General features: G+C 40.2%; 1 protein-coding gene across 1 annotated transcript; it reads right to left on the bottom strand.

The window, feature by feature from the left end:
- Window positions 1–11,038: 11,038 nt before the first annotated feature.
- Window positions 11,039–14,703, bottom strand: LOC137288173 (uncharacterized). The gene is made up of 4 exons (XM_067820608.1): window positions 14,617–14,703; window positions 12,540–12,654; window positions 11,837–11,949; window positions 11,039–11,298 (listed from the first exon to the last, which is right to left on the bottom strand). The coding sequence occupies exons 1-4, from the start codon at window positions 14,654–14,656 to the stop codon at window positions 11,228–11,230; spliced, it is 339 nt and encodes a 112-aa protein (XP_067676709.1). The 5' UTR covers window positions 14,657–14,703; the 3' UTR covers window positions 11,039–11,227.
- Between the last annotated feature and the right edge of the window lie 4,860 nt (window positions 14,704–19,563).

The following is a 19,563-nucleotide window of genomic DNA, read 5'->3' as shown; positions in this document are numbered from 1 at the left end:
GCATTTATAAGTATAGAAGTAAGGACGGATAACAGTGTATGGATGATCTTTGGTGTAGGGATTTCACTGAAAGAAACTTGAAATTTCGTGACAGTCATAGACATACCGAGGAAATAATCGAGATAATTCAAAGTTCTAAATTTTGAGTTGAAGAATAATCTTCAGACGAAGAAAACGTAATCAAAATTATGAACACATATCCGATATATGGAGAAAACAACTCGAAGTTTAAAAATAACACATAATTGGGTGAAATAAAGAACATTTTCGGTCTAAGAAATAGTTTATGCTACCATAATGGTTTCATTGTTGACAATAATTTGATGCAATAATTTTGTAGATTTTTGGATTCGGTCTGCTCCTGGGGCCGATTACTGTACAGTGGTGAGCTTTTCAAGTGGCCGGCAGGAGGACGGACCCTGCAACTCTTCTGCATACTCAGTCTGCGAAAGGAATGTAGTGGAAGGTCTGTTGACTTGCTGAAACAAGTACTGTTTGGGAAAGTTGGAAGTTTTAGCTATCTATATTCTTGATTTCATTCCTTGAAACATTATATTTTGCTAATATGCCTGATTCATGATATCGTGCCATGTCGTGGCGTGGTTGTCTGTGTTCTGTACGAATGTCATGTATTTAACATTGGACAAATCGAGTTAGAACCAAGAATTAGGTTTTTAATCACTTACTTCGCCTGGATGAGGTAAAGAGGTTTGAAGATTGCGTGTCCATTACCCCAGTCCAGCAAATTTGTCAGTTTGAGACACTGCATGTTTAGTATATTGATCTTTAGTCTTCAAGTGGATATCATTTTAGGGTTTGTGTATTTGAGTGTGAACACTTTTGGACATTACATCTGAACATTTATTTGGGTGAATAGGAATGAGTAAGTTCAGATTAAGGCGATATGGACCGACGCTGAAGTTGATCTTTTTCAGAATCCTTAACTGGATTATGGATGTTAACTTGATGTAGATGATGAGGTTTAACTAATCAGTTAAAGCGTTGTATTGGATATTATTTAGGGGATACCCGTACTGTGTTTGCGAAATTGGGGACGTAACCGGCGCATTTACATATACATGTATCATCAAATTTAACGTTATATCGGCACCTATGTATCGTCATTCTAATTCAACTCAGTTTACGCTTTTATTTTCTTTTTTCGTGTTTGAAATTCTTTATTTAAACCAGGTCAAAGTTCCTCTAGGTCAAAGGTAATAGTATCGCTCCCTGAACTTACACCGCCACCAGAAAAAGTAGTTCCCTTCTTAAACTTCAAGAAACTGAATAGCAAGTCAACTAACCCCCACAAAATGTTTATCATGTGCACTGTGACCATGTCTGACAATGGTGACTAAATCATAGTATTCCTTTTCTGCACATAACAATTTTAAATTTGGAGCGATGGAGCAAATGTTTGTGACGTCATGATAACCTTACCCTTCACATAAGGCCATGCGAAAGACAACCTCTATTAGTCGAGATAAACATGTGAATCAACATATATAGATGTAGAATCAACAATATCCTTAAGTTATTTCATCTTGGCACTATTGTTAAACTAAGATAAACTCCCTTTTGCTGCAAGCGTATGAAATGACGCAATCTCGACTATGCTATTCCTTACATTATTTCCAACGGCAGCATAAGCTTCAAACAACGTAAAACCCCGGTTGTTTTAGACAGTGGTAAATCTATGATTACACAATGCCATTTGGAAAGTGGTCAAATGCAACATATGTCATATTTGGGATTTCACTTTCTAGTAAAGTACAAATTCTAAAAAGTAAAGTCCCAAATAGGACGTATGTTGCATTTGACCACTTTCTAAATGGCATTGTGTACTTATAGCTTTCGGCCGTGGGAGCTGTGCCAATTTACATTTATCAGTGGGGTTCACAAAGTACTCAGTCTAAACTACCAGTTGTCTGACTTCCATTTTTGTGGAGGTTGCGGTGACTGAGCGGGCTAGGCGAGTGACTTTGTGTGCTGACGATTAGGTGCCTGACTCTGAGGGTGCGGGTTCGAATCCCGGATGGGGCTCGACCATAATAATACTAGAATTTGTACTTTACTAAAAAGGTGAAATCCCAAATATGACATATGTTGTGTGTTTAACCTACATGTTTGCAACGTAGTGGTTCATTTCTTCAGGAGCAAGTAGAAGGGTTAGGTCGGTTATATTACTATCCAATGTAATGGGAAACAAAAACGCCGTAAGAATTCTCGCTTGAGTGGCAGGTGGCCATCTTTGTTTTGTAAACAACGGGTGTAAGGATACATTCAAAAGCTTTGGTGAATCGGTTTATAAATTGGGACCGTACATGCAAATTATACGGTCGGAAATTTGTAACAAGGACCAATCTGAACTCGTGTTACATACTAAATTAAATTTTAGAAGTTCACTGTAAAATTTGCTATATGTAAGTTGAAGGTAATTGCAACGAATTACATGCTTTCTGATATTTATGTTAATACCATGGTCGAGGATGCTTCCGCTCTGGGGATAAGACGAGAATACTTCAGAATCTGAAACTGGACAAACAAAAGGAATACATTTTTATGTCCTTTCAAAATCTTAGAGTGATTTTGTAAAATTGTCCACACAAACAACATCACGCCTTACTCGAATTCGATTCGTAAACAAATGATTGTGAAGTTGTCGGAATCCTGCAGCGGACTCCGCCTTTAACTGAATGTACTTATCATTGTGGAACTGCTTTGATGTCATGTATATCACATAAGCGATATCCCCTGTGGAACACACTTTTTGATGATAAAGTGTTCGCTCCCCGCGTCGAAGGCGCCGCTTTCAGCAGTATCATGGCGTAGGACATCAGAAATGGGCTTCACCCATTGTATGCATGTGGGGAATCAAACCGTGTCTTCGGTGTGACGAGCGAACACTTTAACCTGTAGGCTACCCCCATAGGTCTTGAGATGTTGTGGAATAAATGTTGTCAGGACGTTTGTGTGTACGTAGTTTTTGTGGAATGTTACCGTCAAGATTATCTTTAGAAGTGACCGGCGTCTGTTATTTACATATAAACATATTGTTGATCGATTCTCATCGAAATGAAAGGACCAAGATATTCAGATACGACCTACGCTATATACACCGCGAAGCCGTGAAGATCCAATAGAATTCATCTTCTGCAACCACTATGCTTGTTGTAAGAGGCAACTCACGTTGATTTGGTTTACACAGCCATTCTTTCCTGTGCACAGGTATCGCATGCTTGCAATCAGAGTGAGTGAGTGAGTGAGATTAGTTTTACACCGCACTCAGAAATATTCCTACACGTCAGCGATCTGTAAATATCAAGTGTGGACCGGCCAACCGTGTGATATCACGAGAATCACAGTTGGGATACAATGACATGTATGTATTAATAGTGATTGAATGTAACTTTAAGCCGCACTTTAGCCGTAAAACTCCTGTGTAGAATAGGTCTTCAGAAAATATGCTCGCCACAACAGCCGACTGTGCTGGTTGTAAGAGGCAACTAACGGCATCGGCTGGTCGGGCTCGCTGACGTGGTTGACACATGTCATCGTATCCCAACTGCATATATCGGTGCTTACGCTGATGGTCACTGGATTGTCTGGTCCAGACTCAATTATTTACAGACCGCCGCGATATAGCTGGAATATTGCTGCGTGCGGAGTAAAACTAAACTCACTCACTAAGGAAAGACACTTAAATTTACATTTATGGTAGTAAATATCTGAGTCTTTAATTAAACATAAGTCTTCAATGTAAGCAAAGAGTGAGTGAGAACAGTTAGAATCGGCACCGAAGTGGGTTATATTGGATTTTGTTCCCAATTAAGGAAATGCTGCTAGCAGCTTATAACACGTGCAACGCCTCACTTGTTGTTTTACGTCATTTTGGCGTTACGTTATTCACCTTTTGATCAGGCGACCGGTGAAGATCCTGGTTAGAATTGATCTTCAGTAACCCATGCTTGTGGCATGAGGCGACTAACGGCATCAGGTACTCAGGCTCGCTGACTTGGTTGACACATGTCATCGTACCCCAGTTGTGTAGTACGATGCCTATGCTGTTGATCAATGGGTTGTCTGGTCCAGGCCCGATGATCTGCAGACCAATGTTGCTATATATCTGAGTGCGGAGTAAAGCTGAACTTTCTCGCTTATTATATTGCAAGCACTGGAAGTTTATAGCACTGTTATTTCGTGTGCTAACGTAAAGATGCTTCTTCAAAGAATGAAAAACGGCTTGCAAGGTTTTACGTTTTAGTCGGATTGATAATATCAATCTCTAGGTCCTTACAACATCTTTGGTAAGGTTTAGTCATTGTCATTTTGGTATCACTCTGTGATACGACTGAGACAAAGACGTTCTTTCCTACAAATATTGGCTTCGTGCGGTCGTGAAAAATCTGAATGACCAGTTTTCAGAATTCAGTATGTTTCATTGTACCGGTGCATGAAGACTCTAATGCCAAACAGCACGTGATCTCTAGGCCATTTCAGGGAATAGTGTTTTGCAGTTTTGTTATTTGCAGATTTTGCTGTGCCAGAATGGAACACTGAGCAGCCAAGACCCAAGGCATTCTGACTTTCCGATATGCCACACAATCGAATTCATTCCAAAGTAGAGTTAAATAGATAGTCAGATGCAGATGCGTGTTAAATAAGAAGCTGTAACAGTTATTCTGCAAAATCATATCAGGATGTGATAACACAGTTACAAATCAGGGTCCCAATCGACAAAGTGTTGATAATCTCACGCAGTCACCAAAGATGATAACCATTATATTGACCAGTAAGGGCTTGATCGTAAGGCAGCCTGCCAATAGTATCCTTCTGGAATCTCCCCCAAACAAGTCATTACCATGCCAACGTATGATGGACCATACGTTGCCTTCTTCTTCAGAGGAGGTGGTAGATGTTTCCAGGGCTTTGGCTGTTGTTTATTCTGATGCTGATACGGGAGAGCGTTCATTCGTCTATGATCACATATCACTCGAGTAAATCAGTTGGGTGAGCCTCAAAACGACATGGATCCTCTTGACTAATGATGAACCTGTGTCAAAAGCTTTGGGGCCTTTGTCATCCCCACCCCCTGTCCATTCATCAGAATATTCTCAGATATCATCAAAGATGCCTGCTGTTCTGGTAGTGTGGTGAGTCGCCCGCCATCTTTAATCCTGTATCACCTTCTCGGCTCTTTAGTTCCTTCCTGAACACTGCGTACCACCTCTTAAAGGCAATTTCACTCTTAGTTCGAATTGACAAGATCCACGACGAATCAAGACGAATCAGACAGAATATAATATTCCCGAAATTCGAACCGCATTCGTAAGGGCATGTCAAAATAAACATTTTTTTCAAGCTTTATATGAATGCTATCAGTAGTTTCAGTGACAGGTGGATAAGTTTTCGTGCGATCCGGCGGCGTTCTAATGACGCATTCGGGACGTTCTGACTGTATTCCGGGTGTATTCAAGGTACATTCGAACTGTATTCCAACTTCAATAGAAATATTCCGTTAATTTCAAACATACGAGGGATGTCCTGAAAGTGGTCGGCCTCACCTGGATAATTATGAAAATGCAACTGGTTTTATATTTAATTTATCTACATATTATCTGTCAAACTCAAGCAAATTGTTTTGGCCATGTTCCAGCCTCAAGATCCCCGTTTTGTTTGACCTTTTATCTTGGTACCTCCACCCCATCATTCAGTCAAAATATAATGGAAGCCTTTCTAACATTGGACATCGAGAATATACTGAGGCCGACCACTTTTGGAACAGCCCTCGTATGCTACCTGAAGTCCAGCAGTAATCGAGATACATTCCGACTCATTCGAGGCGTATTCGGAACATCCAGACAGGATTTGGAAGTGATTTGTATTTTCTATTCTTCCTCGATTGTCGTCAGAATACTTAGAATGAAGTAAGGATGCTTAGAATGTTGTTCGAATCCACCTCATATACCGTTCGATATTTTTTCTAATTTGAATGCACTCGAAAGTTTTGAACATGTTCTAAACATTCGGGCATGTTACAAGAATTGATCCAGATAGTTGGAATGCATCCCGAGTGCGGTGAGAAGTTTTTGAATTCAGTTCGAATTTCCAAGAATTTCCAGAAATTTTCATTCCGACAGCATTCCGCTTCAAGTGTGAAGGAGGTATTACTAGTGGAAAAGGACGGAGCAGCCTAGTCCGTATAGTTGGCAGTCGTAGCCATGTCATAATATGCCAAATAGCGATTTGTAGCTCTCTCACGAACATGTTTATAACTGGATTCAGCCTTGGCGCAAACAAGCGGGCTTAGCGGAAGAATAATCAACTAGATGCACTGCATTTGCGCATTGATTCACGTATGCTTCATGTATACTGCAGATGATATTTAAATATATCGGCCCTAACCGAAGACTCTAACACTAAGAGCAAAGCCATTAGGTAAGAGATATCAGGAAGTGGTTTTCCTTACAAATGAAACATGTAGAAAACAGTGCAAACATATGGCCTATCCCATTAACAATCACTCGCTATGGCGACATGTACTTCTGAGGACATCCCGTATAAGGTTACGCTGAAAGGTTGACTGAGTAAGAGAACAGTTATACTGACCCACGTGCCATGGATCATGATACGTTTATGCACATATCTCTGTGACTGTTTTAAGTGGGCACCTGTGATGTCATTTCTCGTGACATTGTTTCCCTGACCAGATCAATCTTTGTTCCGGGTGACACGCCGATTCTGCGCTTGATACTGGACTAATCCTTTTGACAAAACATTTTCGCTTCAGTTCTCCATATTGCAAACATCACGACCTTATGGACCTCCTCCCCGTATTCATCGACTTCTATTCCTAGTGACAAGATATTTTCACTGCGACTGATGGACCTTATTGAAACGACGTTACAGAAGAAATCATTGCACGGTCGCCGATACGAAAACAGTAAATAGGAATATTAGACTCCACCGTCTTTTGTCTACGTCCTTATTTACTCAAGACATAATTACGTGTGAAATATAGTGAATGTACATGCTGGTTTGTTGAATATGAAACCTTTTCAATATATACATATGTTCGGGGCTAAATGGGCTATATTACTAATAACTCTTTCAAAGCATGCACATTAATTTGCATCTAGTGCGTAGTTACCAGCAGTAGTTACTCCATGGAAATTTCAGGTTAGAATTCACAGTGTGCATCCAACGTTTGTTCCACCAGTGAACGTTACACAGACGATAACGAGGAGATAAAACCATTTTCTGTGAAATGAAACTGTTATGTGGCAGGGTGATCCACTGTGGTTTAATGTTCCAAGTGTAACTGTTCCAAGTGTAATTCACTTTTTGACAGCCAGTATGGGGGCAATGATTCGCTCTATATTAAGACCTGTGTCCTATTTAGATATAGTTTTGTGTCTCGGGGCCCGTTTCACAAAGCGATCGTAGAGCTACGACTGTCATAAGTCCATGTCAAAGTATGGGAGTTACGATCACCCTAGCGCTACGACTGTCGTACGTCCATGTCAAAGTATGGGAGTTACGATCACCCTAGCGCTACGACTGTCGTACGTCCATGTCAAAGTATGGGAGTTACGATCACCCTTGCGCTACGACTGTCGTATGTCCATGTCAAAGTATGGGAGTTACGATCACCCTAGCGCTACGACTGTCGTACGTCCATGTCAAAGTATGGGAGTTACGATCACCCTAGCGCTACGACTGTCGTATGTCCATGTCAAAGTATGGGAGTTACGATCACCCTAGCGCTACGACTGTCGTACGTCCATGTCAAAGTATGGGAGTTACGATCACCCTAGCGCTACGACTGTCGTAAGTCCATGTCAAAGTATGGGAGTTATGATCACCCTAGCGCTACGACTGTCGTACGTCCATGTCAAAGTATGGGAGTTACGAACACCCTAGCGCTACGACTGTCGTACGTCCATGTCAAAGTATATATGGAGTTACGATCACCCTAGCGCTACGACTGTCGTAAGTCCATGTCAAAGTATGGGAGTTATGATCACCCTAGCGCTACGACTGTCGTACGTCCATGTCAAAGTATGGGAGTTACGATCACCCTAGCGCTACGACTGTCGTACGTCCATGTCAAAGTATGGGAGTTACGATCACCCTAGCGCTACGACTGTCGTACGTCCATGTCAAAGTATGGGAGTTACGATCACCCTAGCGCTACGACTGTCGTAAGTCCATGTCAAAGTATGGGAGTTACGATCACCCTAGCGCTACGACTGTCGTACGTCCATGTCAAAGTATATATGGAGTTACGATCACCCTAGCGCTACGACTGTCGTACGTCCATGTCAAAGTATGGGAGTTACGATCACCCTAGCGCTACGACTGTCGTACGTCCATGTCAAAGTATGGGAGTTACGATCACCCTAGCGCTACGACTGTCGTAAGTCCATGTCAAAGTATGGGAGTTACGATCACCCTAGCGCTACGACTGTCGTACGTCCATGTCAAAGTATATATGGAGTTACGATCACCCTAGCGCTACGACTGTCGTAAGTCCATGTCAAAGTATGGGAGTTATGATCACCCTAGCGCTACGACTGTCGTAAGTCCATGTCAAAGTATGGGAGTTACGATCACCCTAGCGCTACGACTGTCGTAAGTCCATGTCAAAGTATGGGAGTTACGATCACCCTAGCGCTACGACTGTCGTACGTCCATGTCAAAGTATATATGGAGTTACGATCACCCTAGCGCTACGACTGTCGTAAGTCCATGTCAAAGTATGGGAGTTATGATCACCCTAGCGCTACGACTGTCGTAAGTCCATGTCAAAGTATGGGAGTTACGATCACCCTAGCGCTACGACTGTCGTAAGTCCATGTCAAAGTATGGGAGTTACGATCACCCTAGCGCTACGACTGTCGTACGTCCATGTCAAAGTATGGGAGTTACGATCACCCTAGCGCTACGACTGTCGTACGTCCATGTCAAAGTATGGGAGTTACGATCACCCTAGCGCTACGACTGTCGTACGTCCATGTCAAAGTATGGGAGTTACGATCACCCTAGCGCTACGACTGTCATACGTCCATGTCAAAGTATATATGGAGTTATGATCACCCTAGCGCTACGACTGTCGTAAGTCCATGTCAAAGTATGGGAGTTATGATCACCCTAGCGCTACGACTGTCGTAAGTCCATGTCAAAGTATGGGAGTTACGATCACCCTAGCGCTACGACTGTCGTACGTCCATGTCAAAGTATGGGAGTTACGATCACCCTAGCGCTACGACTGTCGTACGTCCATGTCAAAGTATATATGGAGTTACGATCACCCTAGCGCTACGACTGTCGTACGTCCATGTCAAAGTATGGGAGTTATGATCACCCTAGCGCTACGACTGTCGTACGTCCATGTCAAAGTATGGGAGTTACGATCACCCTAGCGCTACGACTGTCGTACGTCCATGTCAAAGTATGGGAGTTACGATCACCCTAGCGCTACGACTGTCGTAAGTCCATGTCAAAGTATGGGAGTTACGATCACCCTAGCGCTACGACTGTCGTACGTCCATGTCAAAGTATGGGAGTTATGATCACCCTAGCGCTACGACTGTCGTACGTCCATGTCAAAGTATGGGAGTTACGATCACCCTAGCGCTACGACTGTCGTACGTCCATGTCAAAGTATATATGGAGTTACGATCACCCTAGCGCTACGACTGTCGTAAGTCCATGTCAAAGTATGGGAGTTATGATCACCCTAGCGCTACAAACGCTATGAAACGAGTCTAAATCCACAATACGTCGTTCGTAGGGCTCCTCCATTCGTATGATAAACTATGAATACACTAACGTTACGAACGCTTTGATTTTAGCGTTTGGTTGCATCATACACAAATCGTGATCGAGAAATAAATGTTATTCATAATATCATACTACAATGGTCTTGGGTCTCTTGGGACATACTGTGTACATGATTGTGTATATCAGTTCGTGGTTGTGGTCACTTTAAGCTTGAAAAAGGCGTGAGAATCTGCACTCTGCGCACTGAACAAGATGTTGTTATCCATAAAATGTTTCTGCTATATTATGGTCATGATAAGCTAGTCGAAGTCATTGAAAAGATGAGGTTGTATATGAACACTGCGCAAATTTCAGACGCATGGTCAGCTGCAGAGATACGTGACAAGACCAAATAACTCTCGGGGTGACACAGTACTGTTAAACTGCAAGTCTGTGGACACATTTCTCAGCCTTCATTCTAACAAAAGAATTAAGAGTCATAAACCCATAGTTCACGATAATCATAAAAGAGAAAAAAAACAAACTTTTACCATCTATAAGAAAACTTGCTAAAGGTCAGGCAGTTACATGTATATGATTCCGACTGTATGAGCATGTGTTAGGAATCACTATCAAACAGTGATGATACCAGGTGTTCACGAACAGGTGAACTTAGTCCTTCCCCATCGGTGCATAAACACTTGTAAAGTGCAACCAACTGTTCGCCTAAAACACTGGAATCTTGATTAATATTAATGTTAACACAAACATTGATAGCATGGACCCTGTGATCATACACAGATTCCCACTGTCATTCATGAATAGAACGCCTCTAGAATCCTACAAGCCGCTATTTTATGACATTGATTTCAAAGCGTTTGTATTTGTATTTAATCAATCATATCAACAGTATCGGTGGATGGGCCTATGAAGATCTACATCACTTCTACAGTAAATTTAAACACTTCCAAACGTTTAAGGGGCGGTGAGGTAGTTTAGTGGTTAAAGTTGTCTCTGGTCACGCCGAAGTTCCGGTTTCGAGTGCCCACAATAAGCCTATAGCTGGTGTCTCCGCAGTGATATTGCTGGAATATATGATAAACGCGGTTTAAACGTAAACTCACTCACCATGGCCACATATTTTAAGCAAAGCTGTTAAACTGAATTCTGGTACTGTTTGTCTTGTGAATACAAAAAGGAATGGCGTTCCGTATCTCAACTGTTATCTCACAGTAAATCTTCCTTTAATATATTCTACAGAAACGTCAACAAATTTCATACGACGCATATTTATTGTGTTTAACGGTAAATATTTACTGACATTTTAAGCTCTTTTGCTTATAAACATACTGTAAATATTTCAACAGAAAATTGCAAATTATTTACATTCGCATATTTAAATATAACACGGCACATCATTATCTATTTTGATGTTAACATGTTCAGTATGTTATTTCGTCTCTCAAAGAAGGAATGCGTTGATAGATATCAGGATAAACAGTCCAACTGACGCTGTCAGCTCCCCTGATGAACCTGTAACATGGCAACAGAGATAAACAGTCAATTATATATTCAATTTGTATTATATGCACGTACTATACATGTGTTGCGTCTGTTAAGTCACTATATTTGTCAGCTGCCTAAAGACGTCGTATGTGTATCATTAAAACATACACAATTTTACATGCAATCATCTGAACATTCCGGGTGTTTTATATACGGAGTTTTATATAAGTGAGTTCTTTAGGGAATTAATGTTTGTATATATGTAAAATGAGCAAAGCACGTTCAAAACTGTTTCGAACAGTGTTCCTGTAACATCATTGTATGTTAAATGTATAAGGAAAACCAGAAGTAATGCAGATCCTTGGCGTTTACCGCTTTGTTGAAGTCCATGAGTTAAATGTTTGTTCTTGAGAAATCTAGAAACGAGATTAGGGTTGATTAGGGTTGAAGAGAATTCGAACATATTATTACAGGGACTCAAACGAACAACTCAGTTGCGACGCCTTGAAAATGTAGTAAAACTATAAAAATGTAAATGTAACGTTAATTTTATGAATTGTCTTACCACATGGAATTTGATTCATTTGATATTTCGTTTCTTCGATGATGTCTTCCAAACGAGTTGTCCGACACTCGAGAGGAAGTTTATTCAAGCACTCGGTATATGGAACTGCCACTCTGGGAAGTAAATAACTGACAACTAAATCGCCGTACAAGATCGAGGCAATATGCTTATGAGAACAAATCATACATTCATAAAAAGTGTCTAGGTAAAACAAAAAAGTGCAAGCGAAATAAATCCATATAAAATCAGGAAAATGAATAAATGCTGGTTTGTATAATGCTACATTTAGCAATGTTCCAGCCATGTGATCACGGTCTGTAAATAATCGATTCCATACCAGACAATGCAGCAACTGACATCATGAGCATCGATCAACGCATCGATCAACGCAGGTGGGGTATGATGACATGCCTCAACCAAGTCAGTAAGCCTGACCACCTGATCACATTAATGGAGAAGCTTGGGTTGCCGAAGCCAGACTCTAACACGGATCTTTACAGGTGAGAAAGGAATGTAAGCGATACGCAAATGAAGACGCATGAGTTGTCATTTGAAAGAGTACAGTCTAAATAAAGATGCCGACAAGCATGAGTAGTTGAAGGCCAATTCTAAATCCTAATCTTCACGGATCTGTAGGTTTCATACTTTGTGACACACTTGAACATCGTTAACGAAATCGAATGATATATTCGTGAGTACCTACTCGCACCAGAGTCGTATGCCATCCGCATTATCCATTACAATACCATCCAACTTGTTCTGCAGACTGTAACACGGGGACGGGTAACAGGCGCTGTAGACACCTGTCACGCAGACAACTGAAATGCCATATTCAATGGGTTAACGAAGTCAGGCGAATTAATCTGATGCATACATATTTTTAATCATTCAGCTTTCCATACAGGGTCTATACCGAACAGCAAAACAAAACGTTTCGAACAAAATGAACTCTCATGAAAGTAAGCATGTTTATGTCTTCTTTTTGAAAACTTGACAAAAAGCTAGAGTTGAATTTCGTTTGCTGGTCAGTAGATTTTGGCCAACATTCTTTGACACCAATAAACAAGACCAATTTTTACAATCTGGTGCCCGGAAGCATGCTAGAGAATCTGACAAAACTGTTTTGTTTCAATATTTCAATGTTTCAATTTGCCTCCATTAGGTTTCACAATTTAATGGACATGTCATGTGGTGATAACCAGTGTTTCGAAAAGTGTACAATGCATTATTAAACGTTCTTATTACAGAATCGATCGTACTTTCAGAGACAGGAGACTGAAACCCATTTTTTTGTCAATTTTTCAAAGTACTTTCTAAACTGGAATTTTAAAAAAAATACATATATATCACAGTGTACAGTTCTTAGGAACAGATATATTTACAAAATGTAGCTCGGCTGGTATAACAGCATAAACACAAATATATTGAAGTACTTCATCCATGAGAATAGCTGCCTAAGCTGCTTCAGGGAATATCCTTTTAATCATTTGTCGGTTCACCATTGACACAGACAGGAAATCGAGAAATCGAGCGGAATATTAAGTCACGATATGCCTTTGACAACGCAACATAAGATATTATAAGCCTTCATACTACTTGAGTTTTTCCCGTCTGTGGTTTCAACATTAGCCTTCCTGCTTGAATGTGTCTTTTTTCTGTATGTTGAGCGCGTCAAATAAATTCTTTGGGCCTTAATGTTTATTGCTTTATTGGTTTACAACGCATTGTTTTCTGCGTGTACCGGTGAAGAGATACGTTTGACACGTTTACACACATTATATATAAATTCAACGCCGGTTCAAGCTCCAATCAACCCAGATGGTCGGACAAATATACGGGCGAAATAGTAGAGTGATTATATGAACGAATCACTGAATATCTGTGATATCATTGAGATCGTCGAACATGTCCTTGCATACGCTACCGTCTGCTTAAACATCACATGACATTTGTGTGTTAGAACGTTAAGTAGCTTCGCTACCTGCAGGATTGTTGGTTTCTTTGTCGTACATTACTGTACTCAGCTGGATGTATTCCATCATGTTGTATGTGAACACAAAGAGAAGGAGAGCAAACTTCACAGTTTCCGAGACCCCTTGAACACTTGTCCAAAGACATGTTAAACGTTTACCTCTACATAGGCGAGCTTAGTTTTACGCCGCACTTACCAATATTCCAGCTATGGATGGGGCCTGTATATAATCGAGTCTGGGCCAGACAATCAGTGATCAACGTCATGAGCACTGAGTTACACAATTGGGTTGTGATGACTTCCGTTAACCATGCCAGCAAGCCTAAACCACCCGATCACGTTAGTCGCCTTTTACGACAAACATGGGTTACTGAAGGCCAATATTCTAACCCGGACCTTCACCGGTAAAAATATAAATAAAGAAGACAATGCAATGTTCACATCCAAATACGAACATATTCTATTCAATCCACAAAATGAGCGCGGTGAAGCTAAACACTTCACGCCTCAAACATGTACCGTTTTTGTCTTTAGCACAAATTCTGCAGTACTCTAGCTTTACGAACGCGAGCACATATTCGTTTGAATACCAGTGATTGATAGTTTAAGCACAATTTTCTGATTTTGACTCAACATCGCATACCGCACCGTGCTGATCAAAACAGTAGTTATGTCGCATGTTACATCATCCTGGGAAGTACAGTTAAACCTAATTTGGATGGACTAAACTCTTTCAAGGATTGCAGCACACATACACGTGAACGCAAATTTGTAAGATCTAGCATCGATTACACAAAATGTAACTTACCTGCAAATACAAAAGTTCCCCAAAGCATAACTGAAAACATTGCATACGGGAATACGCTGTTTCCACCATCAAAGGATACCCACTGATCTAACTAAAGTGTTGTTTAGCGTGGGCTCTTATAGCTGTGAACCGTCATAAATCTTTATCCACTAGAGGCAAGCAGCTAGCAATAAATATGGGCGAAGTGTCTGCCTGTGTGAGTGAGTGAGTGAGTGAGTGAGTGAGTGAGTGAGTATGGTCTTTTTGTCTATTTCCAACATATCACGAAGTGTAACATACGAAATGGTCTCCACACGTTCACACGTGAATTTATCACAGGTTTTCGACGTTATGAGTTTTAACACGTTCCTAACAAAACGCAGCAGTAAAAAACCCATTAAATCATACGTAAAATATTAACGAATTAAACTCTGCCATTGGTAACTCAATACCTCTCACAACACCACCATCTTCATGAATAATTAACATATGAAGCAATAACGCTATTATCATGATAAGGGAAGATGTAGTAAGAACACCAGTATCTTCATCGATATGACCATAGTCAATACATGTATATAGAAGGAACACCAGTGCGTTCATCGATATGACCATAGTCAATACATGTATATAGAAAGAACACCAGTGTGTTCATCGATATGACCATAGTCAATACATGTATATAGAAAGAACACCAGTGTGTTCATCGATATGACCATAGTCAATACATGTATATAGAAGGAACACCAGTGCGTTCATCGATATGACCATAGTCAATACATGTATATAGAAAGAACACCAGTGTGTTCATCGATATGAACATAATCAATACATGTAGAAAAAAAACACCAGTGTTTTCATCGATATGAGCATAGTCAATACATGTATATAGAAGGGACACCAGTGTTTTCATCGATATGAGCATAGTTTATATAAGTAGCAAGAAAGCCAGTGTTTTCATCGATATGACCATAATCAATACATGTGGCATGAACACCAGTGTTTTCATCGTATGACCATATCAATAATGTGGCATGAACACCAGTGTTTTCATCGATAGACCATAATCAATAATGTGGCATGAACACCAGTGTTTTCATCGATATGACCATTATCAATACATGTGGCATGAACACCAGTGTTTTCATCGATAGACCATAATCAATAATGTGGCATGAACACCAGTGTTTTCATCGATATGAGCATAGTTTATATAAGTAGCAAGAAAGCCAGTGTTTTCATCGATATGACCATAATCAATACATGTGGCATGAACACCAGTGTTTTCATCGTATGACCATATCAATAATGTGGCATGAACACCAGTGTTTTCATCGATAGACCATAATCAATAATGTGGCATGAACACCAGTGTTTTCATCGATATGACCATTATCAATACATGTGGCATGAACACCAGTGTTTTCATCGATATGAGCATAGTTTATATAAGTAGCAAGAAAGCCAGTGTTTTCATCGATATGACCATAATCAATACATGTGGCATGAACACCAGTGTTTTCATCGTATGACCATATCAATAATGTGGCATGAACACCAGTGTTTTCATCGATAGACCATAATCAATAATGTGGCATGAACACCAGTGTTTTCATCGATATGACCATTATCAATACATGTGGCATGAACACCAGTGTTTTCATCGATAGACCATAATCAATAATGTGGCATGAACACCAGTGTTTTCATCGTATGACCATAATCAATACATGTGGCATGAACACCAGTGTTTTCATCGATATGGCCATAATCAATAATGTGGCATGAACACCAGTGTTTTCATCGTATGACCATTATCAATACATGTGGCATGAACACCAGTGTTTTCATCGTATGACCATTATCAATACATGTGGCATGAACACCAGTGTTTTCATCGTATGACCATAATCAATAATGTGGCATGAACACCAGTGTTTTCATCGTATGACCATAATCAATACATGTAGCATGAACACCAGTGTTTTCATCGTATGACCATAATCAATACATGTGGCATGAACACCAGTGTTTTCATCGTATGACCATAATCAATACATGTAGCATGAACACCAGTGTTTTCATCGTATGACCATAATCAATACATGTAGCATGAACACCAGTGTTTTCATCGTATGACCATTATCAATACATGTAGCATGAACACCAGTGTTTTCATCGTATGACCATAATCAATAATGTGGCATGAACACCAGTGTTTTCATCGTATGACCATAATCAATAATGTGGCATGAACACCAGTGTTTTCATCGTATGACCATTATCAATACATGTGGCATGAACACCAGTGTTTTCATCGTATGACCATAATCAATAATGTGGCATGAACACCAGTGTTTTCATCGATATGACCATTATCAATACATGTGGCATGAACACCAGTGTTTTCATCGTATGACCATAATCAATAATGTGGCATGAACACCAGTGTTTTCATCGATAGACCATAATCAATACATGTGGCATGAACACCAGTGTTTTCATCGATATGGCCATAATCAATAATGTGGCATGAACACCAGTGTTTTCATCGATATGACCATAGTCAACACATGTAGAACGAACAGTATCATCATAATGTGATCATAGTCGGCAAATGCAACAAGAACATAAACATTTTCATTGATATGGGCACAATTAACATTTAAAGAAAACCACTATCTTCACTACCGTGAAAACCACTATCCTCACTGATATGTGCATACTCCACATCTAACTACATAGGCATAACCACCGGTAGTAGTAACAGCACTATCTTTATCGATACATGTACGAAGTACTGGTTACATCACTTGCTCCATGAAATGAGTGAGTTTAATTTTACGCCGCTTTTAGCAACATTCTAACAACATCACGGCAACTCAAACAGAAAGAAACAAACCAAGGTTCACACGTAAGATGATGCATCCTCACCGTCTAATTGTAACATTCAAACAATACTGTTTCTGTCTCTATGAGCCTGTCACTGAAATTTCAGTGTACCTACAGCTGTGAGTGAATAGTTGCCTCCCTTCGTCTTCGCAGGAATCTGTTTCGTCGATATGATTCCTGCTCTCAGCTCCTTGCTCGTACATGGATGTCGTGGTTTTCACCCAAGATGAAAAGATTTAAGCCCGTCATCACTTGCATTTTCCTTTCATATTTACATAGCACACTGCTTAACGTTTCTAGCTCACTTGCCGTACAACTGTTACATACTACTATTTTTCAATGGACATAAACATCCTCTCTCTTTATATTGTCTTTTCAAATACCCAACAGAAAAAGTTAAGGACCACGCAATTTTCAATCCATAAAGTAGCTAAATATTGAATACTGACGGTCTTTCACATTTTTGTTTAGCATATAATTTCTTACTATATATTCTGCACATTCGTTTATGTACTATGTTCATTACCTTGTTCGTGGACCTGTTTTGTTTGTTTGTCGTTCAAAGTTGCAATATTCAAGCTATGTATCGGCGGTCAGTAAATAATTTGGACCAGACATTTCAGTGATCATCACGATACGATGGCCAACCAAGTGTCAATCAAGTCAGCGAGGGTGACCACCCGATCCCGTTAGTCAAACAAACATGGGTTACTGACAACAATTTCTATCCCAGTATTCACGGTTTGTCTATGGTCTATGGATTCTCAGGATATAATCTGTCCATCAAAGCTTTTCAGAATAAAATCTGTAATCTATACAGAAAACATCTGACCGAGTAAAAGGATAATAAAAACACAGCGCTTACTCTCAGCTCATCAAACATCTACAGGATATTGATTGTGGATAATGATGTCTACACTATTACACCAAGCGTGCAGCACTGTATGATGTGACTTGACACCATGAACAGGATGTCTCACCTATCTAATGGAGCAACTGATACATCGTGATCAAACTCAATACCTACAGCATAGAATTGTTATTACAGTTTACACAGAGAAATTAGGTACAGACACAGTGAGTGAGCAAGTATGGTCTTCACACGTACGCATGTGGGGAAATCGAGCCTGTACCTTCGGCGTGACAAGAGCGTGCTGTAAGCACTTGGTTGTTCCTACAGGCACAGACACAACAAATTCACCTGTATATACACTGATGAAACCTTTACCTATACTTTTTACCTAAGCCCCTTTCACATGACGAAAATGTACTCACATGTTTAATTTTACATATATGCAAATATACTCAGGTGTGCAAAAGTATAATTGCTAAGCGTTCACATGGTATATAAGATTTACGCTTCGAAAACAGGCTTCCATTTGCAGTTTGTCTCCAAAGATGGACAGACTACTTATATCTCGTAAAGATTTCAAGGGAACCTTGCCTTTTAAGATGTGTATTGGGTTAGCATTTGGGCTGACACATGAAAGTAGAATGTGGACAAAGGTTAGAACAGAACAGTGGTGGATTAATGTCGTTTTGCGATCATTTGATGAAGATCAGTGGCATGAAAATTTTAGAATGACCAGAGAAACATTCTACTTCATATGTAATGTGTTAGAAAACACATTAAAATCTGATGCTAATCCTGTGAGAATACCAGTGTCTCCACAAAAGCAAGTTGCCATTGCTATATATTGGCTCGCCTGTACCTAGGAGTACCGTACCATTGCTAACTTGTTTGGTGTCGGTATATCAACAGTATGTAACTGTGTCCACAACGTCTGTTCAGCTCTGGTTGAAAATCACATGGACACCTAAGTAAAATTCCCGAAGAGAGAAGATATTATTCATGGTTATGAAGAGTTGTGGGGGTTTCCCCAAATTGTGGTGGAGCAATCGATGGTTGCCATATCCCTATTATAGCGCCAACTGATTCGCATGGTGATTACTTGAATCGCAAGGGCTTTCACTCCATACTTCTCCTAGGTGTCTGTGACCACAGATATATTCTTCGAGATGTCAACATTGGATGGCCAGGAAGGGTACATGACGCTCAGGTTCATTTTCCACAAA

The sequence above is a fragment of the Haliotis asinina genome, chromosome 6 (assembly GCF_037392515.1).
Source record: "Haliotis asinina isolate JCU_RB_2024 chromosome 6, JCU_Hal_asi_v2, whole genome shotgun sequence".
Taxonomy (NCBI): Eukaryota; Metazoa; Mollusca; class Gastropoda; order Lepetellida; family Haliotidae; genus Haliotis; species Haliotis asinina.
Note: the sequence above shows the minus strand (reverse complement) of the source record. Positions and strands in the feature narration are given on the sequence as shown.